The 18,859-nt window shown below is 30.4% G+C and overlaps 1 protein-coding gene across 2 annotated transcripts; it reads right to left on the bottom strand.

Moving 5' to 3' along the window:
* Positions 1-722: 722 nt before the first annotated feature.
* On the bottom strand, positions 723-18,501 carry LOC129959973 (cytochrome P450 2C31-like). 2 transcript variants are annotated; one of them, XM_056072923.1, is made up of 8 exons: positions 18,192-18,501; positions 11,620-11,747; positions 9,342-9,448; positions 7,825-8,126; positions 6,261-6,376; positions 4,809-5,064; positions 1,709-1,899; positions 723-964 (listed from the first exon to the last, which is right to left on the bottom strand). In XM_056072923.1, exons 1-8 carry the CDS (start codon positions 18,383-18,385, stop codon positions 771-773), a joined length of 1,488 nt encoding a protein of 495 aa, XP_055928898.1. In that variant the 5' UTR covers positions 18,386-18,501; the 3' UTR covers positions 723-770. The 2 variants fall into 2 exon arrangements, with proteins under 2 accessions (XP_055928898.1, XP_055928908.1); XM_056072933.1 differs by lacking the exon at positions 11,620-11,747 and having other exon boundaries at positions 18,192-18,346.
* Between the last annotated feature and the right edge of the window lie 358 nt (positions 18,502-18,859).

The raw sequence follows: 18,859 nt of genomic DNA, 5'->3' as shown, positions 1-18,859 counted from the left end.
ATGCATCAATCATTATTTAAGTGAATATATACTATTTCTCTCATTCTTTTATTTTGTTGCAAAATATTATTTTGTCGCTTCTCTTTAAAATATTTTTACTTAGCTTCACTTATTTCATGTTTGTAAAGATGAAATGGTTATTAAATTCTTTAAATGAATTTTTATTTACGAATTCAATTTAGTTCATTTGTACATTCTTTATGAAAATATCCTATTTTAATACTTTCAAACAATATTATTTATTAAACATCAATAAAATGGTTATTATATATCAGCGGCACCTCCTAGTAGTGAATTTAATATAAAGTAATTTTTAAGTTTAAAAAATAATAGACAATTATTAAAATAAGAAAAAATCTTTTTAATAGTGCATTTATGAAAATGTGTTTTTAAACATTCTTGTTAATTTTCTATGTCATAATGTTTCATTATATATATATATATATATATATATACATTTTACAACTCAAAAGAGGCAAAAGAGAATGAATATTTTTTTTCTTTTATAAACTTATTTGTAAAAACTGAAATTTCAAATTTTATTGATTTTACAGTAGAATAAATGCTCAAGCTTTTCTTTCATTTTTATCTTGCTTTAACGAATAAATAACAAGAAGGCAAATTAAAATATATAGAAAAGATTCGCACTGTTGTTGTTCCATATACCTCAAAATGTATTGCGAAGAAATACTTCTAGTGATTGATAGTAGATACAAAAAAAATAATAATAATGTAAAGCTGTATTATTTTAGTTGCAGTTAACATTTAAATCACATATAATTCATTTTTTGGCGTTGTTTGAAACACAGTTCTTGTCGTTTTGGTGTTTGGCTTAACCCGAAAATCGCTTCGAAATCAATTTTAGCTCCCTCAGGAATCTGTATCATAAACTGCTGCAAAATGGCTACTACGTACAGAAATATTTCGATCTGAGCTAAAGATTTACCGGGGCAGTCTCTTTTACCTACGAAAAGAGAGGAATATGTTAGAAACATATTAGATACTTGGAACATGAAAATAATACTATTGTTACGAGATAAGTACTTAAAGGAAAGCAGAGTGAATAAATTAATGGTAAAAAACACAAAATTTAGATTTCATTTATGATTCTAACAATTTCTTTTAGTCAGAGAGTGAATATCTATACTTATTTTTCATTTTTAAGATTTTACATTGCTTAATTACTTTAGTCTTTGAAATAAATTCATTGTTTTATCAATGTACAACAGCAAACCCAAATGTACTTTAGACACAAAAGACCACAATGATTTCATTTTAACATTTTAACGTCTAAATAAGATTTTATCTATATAAAAATTGAACTGAATACATTTAATTATTTTTGAGACTTATTTAAATAGTGTTGATTGTCAAGGGCAATAGAGAGTACAATTTCTTTTTGAAAATGTGAATAAAGCTATATTATTATTGTACTTAATGATTCTTTAGTGAATATCTTTATAAATAATAATCCAAAATCCATTTTAATATTTAAATATCGTAGAATATTTATTCATTAATCCAATGTCTATCCATGCGTTTATAATCGCTTTTTATTTAATGGATCAATTTATGCAGATATTATCTAGAAAATCTGTTAATTAATGATTCTTTTATAAATTAGAGATTTGGGCATATAAGCATACTGTTAAAGTCAGAAATATATATATATATATATATATTGAATTATTTGATAGAAAACACTTACCAACGGAGAAAGGAATGGCATATTCTGGTTTAATAAATTTCCGACCATCAGGACTCAAAAATCTCTCCGGCTTGAATTCCTGAACATCTTCTCCCCAAAGTTTTTCATCATTGTCAAGAGACCATAAAACTCCTACGACAAGCGTATGCTTCGGTATGAAGTATCCTCTCAATTCTGTGTCTTCAAGAGTACTATAAAATACAATATTTTTTCTTACTCAGCAGTTTTTGTTTCACATCATGTTCCAATTTTTAAGGCATATGCTTATGATTAATTTCTTACCAATCATCCATCTGTTTGAATTTCGCAATTGTCATGCATACAACAGAGAAAATTTGTACTCACAAAATAAAAATGAAATGATCAGTGCCTTTCAAAATTTGAATCATTTATGAACTTTAAAATTACTAATCATATTAATTGCAGCATTTTTATTTGTTGAATTGAAATGAATATATAAATTTGTTGAAATTTCACACACAAGCACGCACACACACACACACACACACACACACACACACACACACACACACACACACACACACACACACACACACACACACACACAAACAAACAAACAAACATATATATATATAATATAGATATAGATACATATATAGATATAGATAGATTAAAAGTTATTTAATCTTAAATATTTATATTCCACATCTACAGGTGTACAATACACTTGTACTCCCATAGTCGCTATTTCATATAATGCTAATTTGAGATATGCTTCAAAATTTGTGTGAAGACTGATTTTCTCGGACATGATTTCTAATGCAATTTACCAAAAAAAAATCAGTTGCAATTAATGCGTATTTATGTGCAACGATATTCTAAAAGAAGTAACTCGCATAGCACGATTTTCAAAAATATGTTATTACACAAGTGAAATATAGTGATTAGAAAAATAGGGTTGCTGATATTCAAAATTATTGAAATAGAATTGTAAGTAAACTGTATCAGCGCTTATACATATTCTTTTAGGAGATTAAAAAGTACAAACTGAAATTCTTACTGTCATTCTTAACAATTTTATTCTGAATGTCATCAGTATCCTGTTTCCTGAAAATCAGTCCCAAGGACTCTGTTCTCGAATTCATTATGAGAAAAGCTTTATCTAACAAAAAAACCATTATTTCCAGAATTTAGGGACTCAAACAAGTTAGTATATTAAAATCGTATACGAATTGATTATAATTTGAAGCAGCTTTGAGAATTTATCCGAAACTTTATGGTTTAATATTCATACACCTGTTTCTTAACATATTTGTCAAATTATCATATTTTTGCAATAATATTTTTATTATTAATCATTTTATTGCACTGGATTACATGTTAACATTGACAAGCTCATTCACTTCATTCTATTATATATTCCATCTTGAAGAGGTAGCATGCTTTATATCTTCAAATGCCCAACATATTGTCAGAATTGAGACAAATAATTAACCATATAGAGTTAAATTCTCAATAGCATTACACGATGCCTCCCCTATTTAAGTTCTTTTTTATACCATCCTTCAATTGTTTCACACTGAATACTGTTTCTGAAACTAGATGTTTCTAATTAATGTGACATCTGTAACACGTACAAGAAAGAATGTTTGCAATTCATAATACTATGAAAGTATTCATGTCGCTGCAATAATAAAATAATTCTTGTAACTTTACTACTATTCTTTCAAAATTTATTTGAATTCACCGGAGTAGATGTAACTATACCAAAGTTCGAAATGGGGCGAACTATATAATATCTAATTTAATTACTCCATAACATTTTCTCTAAAGATTATTAATAGCATCTACATGTAATAATTTAAATTACATAATGATAATGTATATAAGATAATGTAATGTATCTTTTTTTTTAAATTATAAGGTACATTATTTTAAAAAAAGAAAACAAATCTATGATTAAAATTTCAAAAAGTCAGTAATACTGATTCATGGATATTATTTTTATCAAAGCTTAGTATTAGTTAATAATAAAAGTAAAGGAATTCATATGCCCTCCATGAATTTTAATCCATCAAAGACTCTGATTCATGCTGGATTTCAGCCATTAAAATATACCATCTTTTTCTATCTCAAATAGTGGATGCGTTTAAAATTATAATAGGGAAATAGTGCCCTTTACTGTCCCTAACGTTATATCAAAAACATATGATAAAGAGAAAATGGAACATTGTGATATAAATAACAATGTGTTAGCATTTTTTATTAATAGATAATAATACAAATTCAAGCAAAATAATTTGCAAGTTATCTCTAGGTTTTAAACTTAATTATAAAAAAAACAGGTAATCAACGTACCATTTAGAAATAAGAGTACCAAGACATCAAAATAGCTCCAAGATGAAATTTTTCATCCAAGGTTTCTATTAATCGGTATTACTGTTAAATGTATTACATTGAATCACCCTTATTCAGACCAATGAAGATGAAGACTGAGGTACTCTGCGTTTCATCAAAACTGTTAGGGCGGCTTTGAATGGATGTACCAACATGCCTTAAAGGTAATTATTATTCTCCGAGGTTGCTTAGGGAGGATTTATCTTCATTATACTTTTAGTTTGACAGTTTAAAACAGACCATAAAAGCTTCACCCTAATCCCTGTGTTATTTGTTTCCATAACTCATAAACAGTTTATCCAGAGGAGGCGAGTAAAAGCTCATTATATCTAATAGAATTTTTAATCAACGACTGAGAATGATCAGTATTAAGTTTCCTCAAGATCCCACCTGCTATTATGTAAATGCATTTCAACGTGCTTTGAGAAGATTCATCATGCTGAGAGTCGATTTAGTAAGACTTCAGTTCATCACATTTTTAATTTATATATTTAAATGAGGAATTGAATTTTAAATTGATAGTTCCAATTATAACAGTATTTAAACCTCTGTTGCTCTTCTATTCTCATGAGATTGAATCGTAGATCATTTTCTATTGCATTAGTGTTAGACGATTAGTAGCAAACGATTTCATCACTATTTCTTCTGCCATTTGGAAAATTTGAGGAAATTCATGCCCATGTATACAGTTTTAATTTTATTAGAAGGGAATATCCAATACCAAAACGTATGCATTACTTACTAATGCGTTAGATTCAAAGGCGCGATGGTCTTCCACCTCATGACTTCTGCCAGAACAGCTTCAGTGAAAGGCATATTGATGCGATCCTGCCATGTCGGGAAGCGTTCCGATCCGAGGACTTCATCTATTTCGGTATGGATTTTTTTCTGAACTTCAGGGTAAGCAGCACATGCCAGAAGCGCCCAATCCACTGTTACTCGTACTGTTTCACTACCAGCACCAAATAAGGCCCTGGACAAGTCTACCAATACCTCCTCTGTAAATAAAAAAAAAAAAAAAAAAAAAAAAAAAAAAAAAAAAAAAAACATTGGAAGGATCTAGTCTCAACTATTGAATAAAAATACTAATTTATTGAGGGGAATTCTGCCCATTTTCTTATGTTTGTGGATAAATTCAAGTTTTCTTCCGAGCATCCCTCGACTATCTTTCATGAATATAGATCAAAAGTTGAAAAGAATAGCAATACTTATTATTAATAATATAACAAGTAGCAAAGCCTGTTGCACAATATTATCCGATATTATATTGTTACGAACCTATAATATTGCTACTCGGCACGAATAGAGTCATCGTAAGAAAGACCGTTGTACGATCGATCCTGTACGTGCTGAGATCAATGAACTTAGAGCTTGGCGACAGACTTGGCGGGCATTTGGCGGCTTGGCGATAAATTTGGCGAGTTTGGCGACTAAATGGATAGTACCGGAAAGTTCGAGAACTTTCAAGATCCATCCACTAACAACCGAGATGCAGCCAGGTACGCCCTGATTGGTCAGAAGATTCTAGCCCCGCCTCCCGGAACTATAAAAGACGGGCACTCAGAAGCTACGAGGTTGTTGTTGTGTGGATAGTAAGAAGTCGTGTCGTGTGTATCAGTAGTTGTTGTGTGGATCGTCCGAGGAAGTCGTGTGTATCGGCGGAAGTTGTGTGTGAGAGAGTCGGAGTCGCCGACACGTAGAGACACTGGAGGATTAGACAGCAAGAAAGCTGCTGAACTATTAGAGATTAAATGAGCTGCGTCATTACGATTAATTCGCGATATTTGTTGTAGAGGAAAATTTTGTAACAATATGATATTAAATAATATTAAATGACATTGCGAATATTGATCAATATCAAACAACATTCTACAATATTTGTTTGCTACTAGGGATACGATTACCCATAAATCAAGTGAAGAAAAGAGTTTTTCTTTCTCTTGTTTAAATTGTGCATCATTTTTAACTCAATTCCTATCCATTGGAGTTTAAATAAATGAAATAAAAAATATACATTGAATCCAAAGAGAATAAATATAGTTTTATTAAATGATAATTTTAAATTAAATCTTTTGATGACTGGTAAATATTTTACTGAAATATATGAGACTCTTCACCCAGTCTTAAATACTTTCCGAATGAGCTTATTTATGCACATGGCATAAAGGATGTTGTACATAAAATTTATTCTTACTTTTAAAAGTGGTATTTGGATCATGACTTTTTTTCTGAATCTCCAAAAGATAGCCATCCATGAAATCGCGAATATTGTTTGGATCTAATGTTTCTTCATGTTGCTTTAATTCTTTTCTGAAAGAAACAAAATTTACTTCTGTAGAACTCAAACGATTAGGGTTAAATGCGTGGCCCCGAAACATTAACATCAATGCATTTCCATTTCTTAGCTAAAAAGTCAAACTTATAGTTCAATAATTATTTTAAGGCTAAATCTTTATCAGTTTTAATCATCTGGTGATATTTATTTTAAGGCTAAATGTTTATTAGTTTTAATAATCTGGTGATATTTATTTTAATATCTAAAGTCACGCAATCAAACTGTTGAAGTGATATATAATTCAATAAAATCTTTAATTGAGAGGATATTTCAAAGGCTACAATTGTTTGGAAGAAAAAAAAAATGTAATGATTAAGTGAGAAAGCCATATTGATGATGCATTTAAATTTTATTTATGAGGAGTAACAAATACAATTATTTTTTTTTCAAATTATACCTTTATTAATACTCTAATACACTTACTTTTAATTGGACTCCCCTTTAAACAAAGCGTTTAGTGTCGCTGTTCCTTCAATGAATTTTAAATACTTTATATAATGTATATTAGGTTATTTCAAGACGCTACTGAAGACGCAAGAGACGCTCACTCGGCTTAAATCTCTGACAGATCTGTCAGTGGGCCTGTAAAGTGCTTGAAGTAACAATAACAACATTTAAATATTTTAGTTTTCAGATTTTTATGGTTGTGTTAAAAGAACATGTCATGTCTGATAATGACTTAATTTATTTGTTTTTATACATTTTGTTTATATTTTTATAAACTCAGTGGTTTCTGCCTCAAAACTTGACAGTCACTGGTATGGTATATAAGATTTTTCAAATAATATCCTGTCCATGAAATATATAGCTGTCTCTTTTGTTAGGATTGAATCATAATCTTCATGCGATTTTATTAGCAATGTTAAAAGTTTCATTTTCGTTCTAATTGCTGTGAAGTATTTTAAATCTATAAACACTAATTTTCAAAGTCGATATTTTCCAGGCAGTTGAAGAATCCTGTTTTATATCCTCTTTCATAAATTTTAACAATCTTTATTCTATGTTAAGCCACAATAGCCTGGAGATTTTGTCTCAGCTTCTGAACTAAAGAGTTCCAGAATCCAAATCCAATTGCATTAAAATTCCTAATGCATCCAGGCCTGAATACCATAAATTTGATATCATGGATTAAATGTGTTCTCGCTAGTGGGGTGTGGACGTTTGAAGGGGTGGATGTCAGTTAGTATAAAGTTTTAATCTATGGGTTGTTGTTTAAACACTGCAAGACTCACCCCAAATTGACACTTTAATACAGATAAGCAAATGAGTCATCGCATAATTTGTGAAGGCAGCACAGTCATTTACTCTAAAAAATTTCTTCAATGTAATTTTTTTCAAGATTTTATTGATTGTTAAAATCGTATGATTCATTTGAAAAGATAAAGAAATTACGAAATGTATGTTAAAATCTATACAAAAGTACCTGATGTATTCTTTCAATTCTCCAAGTAATTTGGACAATTCTCCATTTTGTCCAAGTTTAAATTTCCTCATGAATGCTCCTAACCAGGGAAAAAATACCTGCCAACTTGTAGCTCCAATGAGTCTCGCCACTTCTCGTACAAATCGATCTAAATTTTCTCTCTCTGGATCATTATATTTCAGACGTTTCCCAAACACTAAAAAAGATACGTTGTTTGACATACTTGGTTCCAAGAGATATGAATGTTTCACTGGTTTCCCATCGTATTCGGATATACGCTGGAGCAATTCTATGATTTCTTCCTGTATAAGTAAAATATGTATTTTTATACATAATTTGTCCATACTTTATTTCATGAATGCACTATTCCTAAGAAGCGTCACTATTTCCTATATATTGAGAAACAGACTTTTCTGCATCTTTTTCCAAAGCATTGTGTTTACAAATTATTTAATTATGTAAATACAAAATTTTTTAAACTCCAGTTGATTATAAAAAAAGATGAGAGCACAGAAATAAATGAATTTATCACTAAAAGAATTCAAATATAGTTATTTTTCAACAACATTTCAGACATTTGTCATATAGGTGAACAAAGTTTCCAATCTGCTTTAAGTTCCTTTGAATCTTCTTTGATTTGTATGAAGATTTTTCGAGTTTCCTTTTTAAAATAATATGATGTAAAAACGTCTAAATGTTCACCCTCAAAATCCGTAATTTTGGCATATTGTTCAACTAGATCTTTCCTCGGAATTTAAGCATCTTTCATTTCTATCGAACTGCCTGATCAACTCTTTGAACTAAATCTGCTTCAAAAGGTTTTGTCCCATTTCACCGAGAAAGCAGATCAGAGTTGAGTGGTTTCTGCTCTTCCTTAAATTGAAGAATGTCGAAGCAAAATATTAAAGTCCATCGCGTATCAATGGTGGCAATATTCCAGGAACAGAGATCGGAAACCCGCTTATGCGGCAAATGCCAGAAACCGTGCTGTGATTATGACAGAAAATAATCCTTTTTGTAAATAAATATTGGTGATAAATTTTTTTTTTTTCTGTTTCCGCTTTCTTTATGGTCTATCGCAGTCTGAAGAAAATGTGTCCTCTTATATGATTTTCGGCTCTCGTATAGATACTATCATTATTTCCAATTATTATTATTATTTCGTATAAAGAGTTGTTCTAAGTCATGAAACAAAATTGAAAGATAGATCACACTTGCAGAAAATCTGTGCTAGTGAATTAAATAAATGAAAATGTTACATTATAAATGTAATCTGTATTTTAGGTTTATAAGAATAAATGAAAGGAGAGACAAACACACACACAAACAAACAAAGGAACAAACACAAAAACACACATGCATTATTATAGTAAGGTGGATCGAAAAAAAAATGACATGCATGTATGCCATGCAAAACTTGCAAGTAGGCTAAAATGGAGATATGAGAAAAATAACTAATATGTATAATTAATCTTATAACATAATATATCTTATTTAAATAAAAGTATTTCATTTACTTTTATATGCTCTTCCATCCTTGTTTTTCCGAATCCTAAATCTCGAAGCATATGTAAAGAGAATCTTCTCTGTTCTTTCCACGGCATCTCATTAATTGCTCCGGTTCCTGAGAAAGACAGAAGAGTGAATGAATTGGGGAATAAGACATCTTACTTATGTGACTTATTCAACTAATTTTTGAATAAGACCTCTTACTTATGTGACTTATTCAACTAATTTTTGAATAAGACCTCTTACTTATGTGACTTATTCAACTAATTTTTGAATAAGACCTCTTACTTATGTGACTTATTCAACTAATTTTTGAATAAGACATCTTACTTATGTGACTTATTCAACTAATTTTTGAATAAGACATCTTACTTATGTGACTTATTCAACTAATTTTTGAATAAGACATCTTACTTATGTGACTTATTCAACTAATTTTTGAATAAGACATCTTACTTATGTGACTTATTCAACTCTTCTGTAGAAATATCATTCTAATATAGTAAATAATGCTATGATAAATATGTAAAAGATAATAAATAATATTACATTTCTTCCTATGGAATGGATGCATCAAAAAACATTTATCCATATATATTTAAAGTCATGGTCATAAAGATTGGTTTTGATTTGAAACACTGATGTTCTACGCAAAATCAACGAAGCTTCAACAACCAGTTTTAATAAATATTTTTGTTTCTTTCTCTAATTCTTTCGCATGTAACATTTAATTACGAATTTTTTTCCTATAATGCCCCTTTTTCCTTTAATTAAAATATTTTTGAGACATTGTGATTAAAATTATTTTAATTCATTTCTCAAGAAACCAAATAAGTTGTATATTGATAAATTATTATATGATTTTTCATGAATATCATGGAAGCATGGGACAAATACTAGTGAAGTTGTAAATTTTAAAGTATGCAATGTAAGAATTACATAATTAACCATATATAATTTCGGTTATTTTTTATTATATATGATTACTTCAGGCAATATAATTTTATAATCACTAATTGTTTTTAACTTATTCTCAATATTTTCATGGAAATAATCGAAATCATTTTCATTTCCCTTTACGACAGGATGACTGGGTTAGGTAATTACCTCGTTGTCTTGTATTAAATGTTGTCTATTATTTCCTATTTGTTGTTTATATGCAATTATTGCATATTTTCTTAATTAAAATTATCCACAAACTTTAGATCACACCTGGGAGTCCCGTTACCTGCACTGTCACAGGCAAACGTTGTGAAGCACTTTTGTGGCACTTCAGCAGCGTCAGTGTGTGGATCGCATAATATTCATGCGAGATGGCACTCCTTCACACTTTGCAACTACTGAGTACTGGTTTTGGAGATGATTGGATCATAAGTCGTCATTTTCCAATAAAGTGGCCACCACGTTCTCCCAAATTAAACTCGTGTAAATTCTGTATTTAGAGGTGCATGTAAAATGTTGTTTACAGCGGGCGGATTGAGAATCTAGCAGGCTTGAAGGCAAGCATCACACACCATATCCATTGCATCAGTACAGATAATCTCCTATTTGTTTGGAACATGCCGTTTTGCACTACCAATTAATAGCGAAACAACGCGGAGGGCATATTGAAAAATCTTATGCCCTATCCACCCATCAGTAAGGTGTTTGTTCTATGAAGCTCTTTTTTTTTTTGTCATTATCATTGTTTTCGCTATAAACATGCATTCTTGTCTTATCTCTAATAAATGTTTAGTAAACTCCTGAACTCTATTGTTTCCTTTTGGCTAACAATATTCCTGTAGTTAACGAATTACGAACAGCAATTCCTGTAATTAACGAATTTTTGGTATATTCCCTGACAGCGCCATCTATTGGTACATTTTGGATTTTTTTCTTTCGCCAAGCAAAATTCCATTCTCTCACGATTGTTCTGCTAAAATACCAAGTAATTGTAACCAGTTGTTTTAAAATTATTAAATTATTTTAAAATCGTAACTTTAATAATAATCAACCTTTAGATCTTGCTCTTCCGACCTCCGCATCAATTTGAGGACCTAAGTGGAATAAAGCTGTAAATTACTATAAAGTTAATTTTATTTTATTTTGTTATGAATAATTTTTCCCCTGTCCTATACGTATCCTCGAATAAGTGCACGGGATACGCGTTTTAGCTGGTTAATAAATATTTGAAACTAGCTATAAAAATTTATAAAGGACTTCAAATAATACTTGAGAGAAGGAAATGTGATGGGGAAAGTAATTATGACAAATCAGACTTTATTAATGAAATTAAATTAAACTCACTTATGGAGTCTTCGCTGAGATCTAAATTTAAATCTGGTGAACGACCCATAAATTCGTCCTTCAAAAATGCTTCTTTCATGATTTCAAAATCAGTTATTACAAGAACATTTCTGCTACCAACCTTTATCCTAGAAGAGCAAGAAATAAAATAGTAAAGATTTAAATATATATATATATATATATATATATATATATATATAAATTTATTAAGTCGCTCTTTCGTGCTCGTGTAAGAAATGCCATACTTGAGAAAAAATCAAAATTGTACTCACAATTTCTTCAAAGTCGATCCACACTGCGTCAGTCCACAAGGAATTGGTATCCAAAAGGTTTATTGCAGCACGTCAAATTGCTCTATGTCGGTATCCAAAATGTTTATTGTAGCACGTCAAATTGCTCTACGTCAAATTGTTCTACGTCAAATTTCACTCCTGTTTGGCTCTTCTTTCGTCTATGTACCGGTCTTCATTAAAATCTCGGCCAAACCCCCATATTTGTAGGACTCAGAAATCACTACTATTTTAGAACGCACATTTAATTACATTTAGGACGATTAGGACATTTAGGATATATATACATTAACATAAAATAATTGAACATTAAATAGATTTCGTCGAATACGTCGCGTCTTTCGTTCAGAGACCCGTCTCGTCTCACACGTCTTTACTTTCGTCCATATCCGTCTGATCTGCTCTCCTTCTAACAAGCATCAACACCTGTTGGCCAGCAGATGGCGCTATATATATATATTGTAAATTCAGGATATCAAAATGTAATCCAGTAGGCTGTTTACCAGAAATACTAAAATGCGAAAGAAATTAAGACTATAGGATAGTATCCTTTTTTTTCATAAAATTTGCCAACTTCCATTTTAATGCTGCATTTTTATTTCATATAATAGGAAATACTATTATCGATTAAGTTATTTAAAAAAAAATGTCTTTATTATATTTCGTTGTCTCAGTAAATTAAGAATCATAGTCCTCTTTCAAAATTATTAAAAATTAAATTAACATTTATATAACAAATTAAAAGAAAGCATTTATGAAATCAATTCTGATTCCAAAACTGCAATAATAATCATTAGAGGTTCTTTACAAATTGTTATCTTAATTTAAAGGAATTTAATTGACGAAATTATCCCTAATTTATAAACAATAATTAAACATCCAATAATAAAATGACAAAACCCAGAATGCTTAACTTTTATATATATATATATATAAAAGTTACAAACTATGAGTAAAAGAGATCTTGCACCAAAAGTTGCAAGATGGGCTTTACAGTTAGAGGAATTTGATTACCAAATTGTTCACAGATCAGGAAAACAAATGGCACACGTAGATTCTCTTAGTCGAAACGCAGTACTTGTTGTTACTCGTTCATATAGTGAAGTGACCACTAAAATAGCCAATGCTCAAAATCAAGACGAATTCCTTAAGAAATTAAAAACTTTGATAGATAAGCAAGAAGACGGTGAACACATTGTGAGAAATGGAGTTTTATACAAATACGATAATGGTAGAGAATTGCTCGTAGTTCCAGAAGCATTACAAAGAGAAATTATTCGAGAAATTCACAATAAAGGACATTACGCTGTGGCTAAGACGGAAGAAATTTTAAAGCAAGAATTTTACATACCAAAGTTGAGGTCGAAAATAGAAAGTGTGGTTGCCAATTGCGTGGAGTGTATTCTTTGTAATAAGAAACATGGGAAAGGTGAAGGTTTCCTTAATCCCATCCCAAAAGAAAATTTGCCTTTAAGTACATATCATATCGATTTCATTGGCCCTATGCCTTCTACAAATAAGAACTTTCAGCATATTTTTTCAATAGTCGACGTTTTTACAAAATTTGTCTGGTTGTATCCGGTTAAATCAACATCTACTCAGGATGCAATAACTAAACTTAAACTTCAACAATCTACTTTTGGAAATCCGACGAGAATAATAACAGAAAGAGGTTCAGCTTTTACCTCAAAAGAATTTGAAACATACTGTCAGGAAGAAAATATTGAACATTTCAAAATTAGCACTGGAATGCCTTGCGGAAATGGGCAAATTGAAATAATGCATAAAATTTTAATAGCCATTTTATCAAAACTCCCGATAACAGACCCTAACAAATGGTATAAACATGTTGCACCAGTGCAGAAAATAATTAATAGTACTGTTTCAAGGAGTACAAAGTGTACCCCGTTTGAGCTTTTAACTGGAGTAAAATTAAAAGATACAACTGATTTACATTTAAAGGAAATATTGGAAGAAGAATACACAAAAACAATGATTGAAGATCGAAATAATATGAGAGATGAAGCAAGGGAAAATATTTTGAAGATGCAAGGAAAGAATCGCAAAAGTTTCAACAAACGAAGAAAAGTGGCGCGCATCTACAAACTGGGTGAATTAGTGGCCATACAACGAACGCAGTTTGGAACTGGACTCAAACTAAGACCAAAGTTTCATGGACCGTATCGGATTGTTAAGGTTAAACCTAAGGATCACTATGACGTGGAAAAAGTTGGATGTCATGACAGACCAAATACAACTTCCACAGCAGCTGATTTCATGAAAGCATGGTCTTCAGACTAAAAGAAAAAAAATGTTTATTGATTTATCCAGATACTGTTTTCTTTTTTTTATTCTTTCAGATTTTTCTACTTTGATTTAACTTTCGAGGACGAAAGAGACGTCAGGATCGCCGAATGTAGTGACGAACGCCTGATGACGAGCGCCATTTGCTGGCCAACAGGTGTTGATGCTTGTTAGACGGAGAGCAGATCAGACGGATATGGACGAAAGTAAAGACGTGTGAGACGAGACGGGTCTCTGAACGAAAGACGTGCCGTATTCGACGAAATCTATTTAATGTTCAATTCTTTTATGTTAATGTATATATATCCTAAATGTCCTAAATGTAATTAAATGTGCGTTCTAAAATAGTAGTGATTTCTGAGTCCTACATATATATATATATATATATATATATATATATATATATATATATATATATATATATATATATATATAAGTCGAGACAATAATACCAGAGCTTGACACAAACCTGGCAATGCATTTGGCGACAAAATAGATAATGTTGGAAACTTCTAGAATTTTAACGATCCATTCAATTGGAACTGAGATACGTCTGATTGGCTTAGAAGGTTCTCGGCCTGTCTCCTGAGAGCTATAAAAGACCGGCAGTCCCAAGCTGCAATGAATAAGAGTTGGAGTCGTGAAACGAGTCGTCGAGAGAATAACGAAGCAACGGCGGTATAATCCAGCTTTGTGTGGAGCTCAAGAGAGTGTTGAACTGAGCTGTGTGGCGAGTCCTCGTGTCTATTGTGGAAGCAGCATGAAGTTCTGCAAGTAGCTAGTCGTGTAGTAATCAATCTACAGTTGAATGCATCTAAAGCGAGAAGACAATGGAGAATTTCATCCTTTTGGAGAGACTGTAAAGCGAAGCTCTGAAGATCCCCTCACCTGCTGAATTCTGTCTGGCCGCTTTGTGTGCTGTGGTCGATTACTACCTGTGGGCTATTATTTTCTTCGGTATGCTGTCCTGTATATTTGTCGTCTGCGTATTCGTCGACTTTGTGTTAGTGTCTTCGTTTTAAATAAACACCATCGTTTTACTGAGGCCTGCTAATTGTTTTCACATTATACACCCACTACAAACGAACCCGGTGACTTGACGGACTTAACAATGTTGGTAGTATTTTGAAGGAAAATATTGAATATTGAATGAAAATTTTGGGTATTTAGTTTTTCTGAAATTCATGAAGTGAAAACTACTAATTTGTCTTATCATTCTTTCGGAGAAATATCACATTAACATTTTGATATTTACCATTTTTTCTCTTCCATAATGAAATTTTTTACTCCCCTCATGAAATCATATCAAGTTTGACAATTAAAATAGTGTTTAGCTAAAATGAGAGCCAAATTTAATTGGTAAAAGATATTTATACTGCTTAAGTGCCTTAAGTAGTTAGGTCTGTTCAAGGTACCACTTGGATTCATATAACAATTAGAATTCAAATAAGGTGTGCTATCTAAATGGGTAATTCCTTTGTCCTAAGGCTAATGGTAATAGAAAAGAAAATAACGAGAAACATGAAGGTGATATCAGCAAAATATATTTAATATGGAATATAATAATTAATAAAATCTTGATTAATTATCAACCGAATAGGACTTCCCAAATCAGTGCTGAGAATGCTTTTGATTTAATATATTCTATAATGAAATATTATTTATGGTTAATACCAATAAATTGCAAAAACGAAATAATCAAACCTTTGCCCTCTCTCCCTAAAATTTAATTTACAATAGGAAATCAGATTTGCTAGGTTTTTATATAACACATTAACAAGTGCTTCTTATCTCGCAGAAGAATGCATTGAGTGAGTGAACAAATCTGAGTGAAATAATTAATGAAAAACATGAGGATGATATCAATAAAATGTATGTAATATAAGATTTAGTAATTTAAAAAATCCTTATTACTTATAAAATGAGTAAATCCCCTGATTATCTCTAAGAATTCTTTTCAATTTATATATTCCGCAATCAAATATGATTTATAATTACTGGCAATATACTGGCAAATCGTAAAAACAAAAGAATCGACACTTTTTTTCTTTCTTCCTATTTTTAGAGGACAATGAGAAATCAGATTTGATGGGTTTTTATATAACTCTTTAACACGTGTTTCTTATCTCGCAAAAGAATGAGTGAGCATTCTATTTTCATTTTATTGACACAAGGATTCTTGACGCAAATGATGTTATCACTTATTTCTATTTACGAGCAAGGAAGGATCAACGCAAGTCTAAAATTGCAACAGTATTATTCTCAGTACATATTAAATTATGTACTGAATGTATGAATATAATTCTAGCCAACGCTGGATAAACGTTAATGGATTTGTGTTTTTATAGACATTGAGTTTTTTAGATTTTTCTACATAATTTGAGTTTTTTTTTTTCAGTCTTTCTTCATAAAAATGTATTGAAATAATTGAAAAACTTCTTTCAGAAATCGAATATTAGATATTTTGACTCATTTAATATTTTTTAAGGCATTTCGAAAATTTTCCAATCTCTCCGCTGCCATAGTGTCATTTCTGAATTACGCATGTGTAAACAATTATCTTTGCACGGGTATTTCACCACTTTAATACACTGGAGATATTGTGGTTCTTACGCCGAAATAAAAAACAAGACAGCATAAAGCAAAGAAAATGAAAAGGAAGAGGGATTTTTATTAATTACGTAGAAGTTTTATGGTTTTTTTTTAAAGTTTTGCATTAAATTGCAACTGTTTTACACAGATTTTATAAATTACATTCCATTTAGTTTGAATGTTAGTATTTGTTAGTCCTTTAAAAATTTGTAGTTACTTATGTGTCTGACAGTATTTACGTTTTTATAAATCTTTATCGTTAAATCAGAGCCTACACCTTTGGATAAAATATATTAATGGTATGTAACAAAGAATACATTAGGGTGTATTTTGACAGTTCGCAAATAATTTGTATAAGTATAATGAGAATGAATAGAATCGAAACAGACATAATGAGACTTAGACAGTGTTTAACGAAAAACGTTTTATATGGTTCAATGACGGCTTATGAAAAAGATTGTTAAATTTCTCATAGGAAATTTTAAAGAATATTTTTTACTAAAGTTTTTTTTTAATAGTTTTACAAAAATTCAAATGTTTGATTCTTTCCTTTTTGCTTTCTTTTTATTCTTTTTTTTTTGTACTTAAATAACAAAGACGATTCCTATTAAACAGAATTTATCAACAAAGGATATTTTTCAATCCAAATATTTAGCTGGGAGAATTATCACAAATCTATTTTTAAAAAAGTACACATAATGCTTCCTATTCTTAACAGAAATTTAGTATACCATTTACTTACAAATACTATGATATGTATACATATAACGTAAATATTTCCAAAACAATTTGAATGAATTTTTTAAAAAAAGGGATAGATTTTAGTTATTATAAATTATGCCAGACAAACACAAAACGATATTTATAGCATTTGTTTTAATTATAGAAAGAGTAAACATATTTTTTAAGGATTGGGAAATTAATTAAGAAATCGTTAAATAGAATTATAACGGTTGTGCAGCAACACAATAAATGCCACACACATTTGAAATACTTTAAAATTTTTCTGTCTGTTAAGATTTTGTTTATCAAAATTCTTGTCAGATATTTTGATATTTTTTATACGATTTTCTTCAAATTTGTCAGTATGCTAGCTCCAACCAATTCTCCAACAAATGCTCTGAAAAATGTTATTTATTAACCTTCGGAATATCCTTAATATGATAGCGCTGGATCAGGTTTATGAATTTCCAAAATGAGTTCACTCGAATAAATTTCTCTGTAACAGAAAAAAGTTCTGAATATCAAATTTGAATAATAAAAATAGGGACACATCCCGTTTATCACGAACATCAACTTTTATATGGAAAAGGTAGAAGAAAAGAACAGAGAAAGAACAGAAATATTTTTTAAATTAAAATTCAGATTTATCAGACACTCACTAACCTGTAGAGCGGTCCATATATTTTAGACAACTCTGTGAATTTAATAAACGGTTTCTTAGTCATCAAAACAAGACTGCCTATGATGGGAAATCCAATAGGCCCAGGTAAACTATTCTTTGAACTTTTGCCTGTCAATTGCCATAATGAAACCAGGACAATCAGAACTGTTAGAATAACTAAAGTAAATACTTCCATTCTCTATAAAAAGAACGTTGAACTTGTTACATTCAATGCTTATAGATTCGCATACTGCCACATATCTTCTGCCTGTGCTTTATGGAAGGCGAAATAACTGATAAACGTTTGCGTCTGTGTCATATGACCTCGATACACACTGCCTTATTTAAGTGGAATGCACTCAAACTTCCTTATCTAAATTCATGGCAATATAATAAAAGTCAAGCTTTATCAGTCACATCAATAACGCATAATCCTTCTCCAAGGACGGAAGCCCAGACGAGCCTATTATCGAACTCGAATGCGAACTTCCTGATCTAAAGCAGTTGAAAAAAAATCAAATTTATTTATCTGTATTTTCAACCTATAAATTACTTTCTAAAGAACCTGGTTAGATGGAATTGGAAATTTTGGTTTCGTTCTGTATAGTATTTGCAATAATACTCATTTTAAACCGATGTTGACACTATTATAATAAGAATTTTGTTACAC

Source organism: Argiope bruennichi, chromosome 2 (assembly GCF_947563725.1).
Source record: "Argiope bruennichi chromosome 2, qqArgBrue1.1, whole genome shotgun sequence".
NCBI lineage: Eukaryota > Metazoa > Arthropoda > Arachnida > Araneae > Araneidae > Argiope > Argiope bruennichi.
This window is presented reverse-complemented; position numbering and strand designations above follow the sequence as displayed.

Excerpts from the sequence above, each read along its gene's own strand:
- LOC129959973 (XM_056072923.1), bottom strand. The coding sequence starts at position 18,385 with ATGGAAGTATTTACTTTAGTTATTCTAACAGTTCTGATTGTCCTGGTT. Across the intron at positions 8,127-9,341 it reads GGATGGAAGAGCATATAAAA|GAAGAAATCATAGAATTGCT; the intron begins GTAAATGAAATA and ends TTACTTATACAG. Across the intron at positions 5,065-6,260 it reads TCCAAATACCACTTTTAAAA|AGGAGGTATTGGTAGACTTG; the intron begins GTAAGAATAAAT and ends TTTTATTTACAG.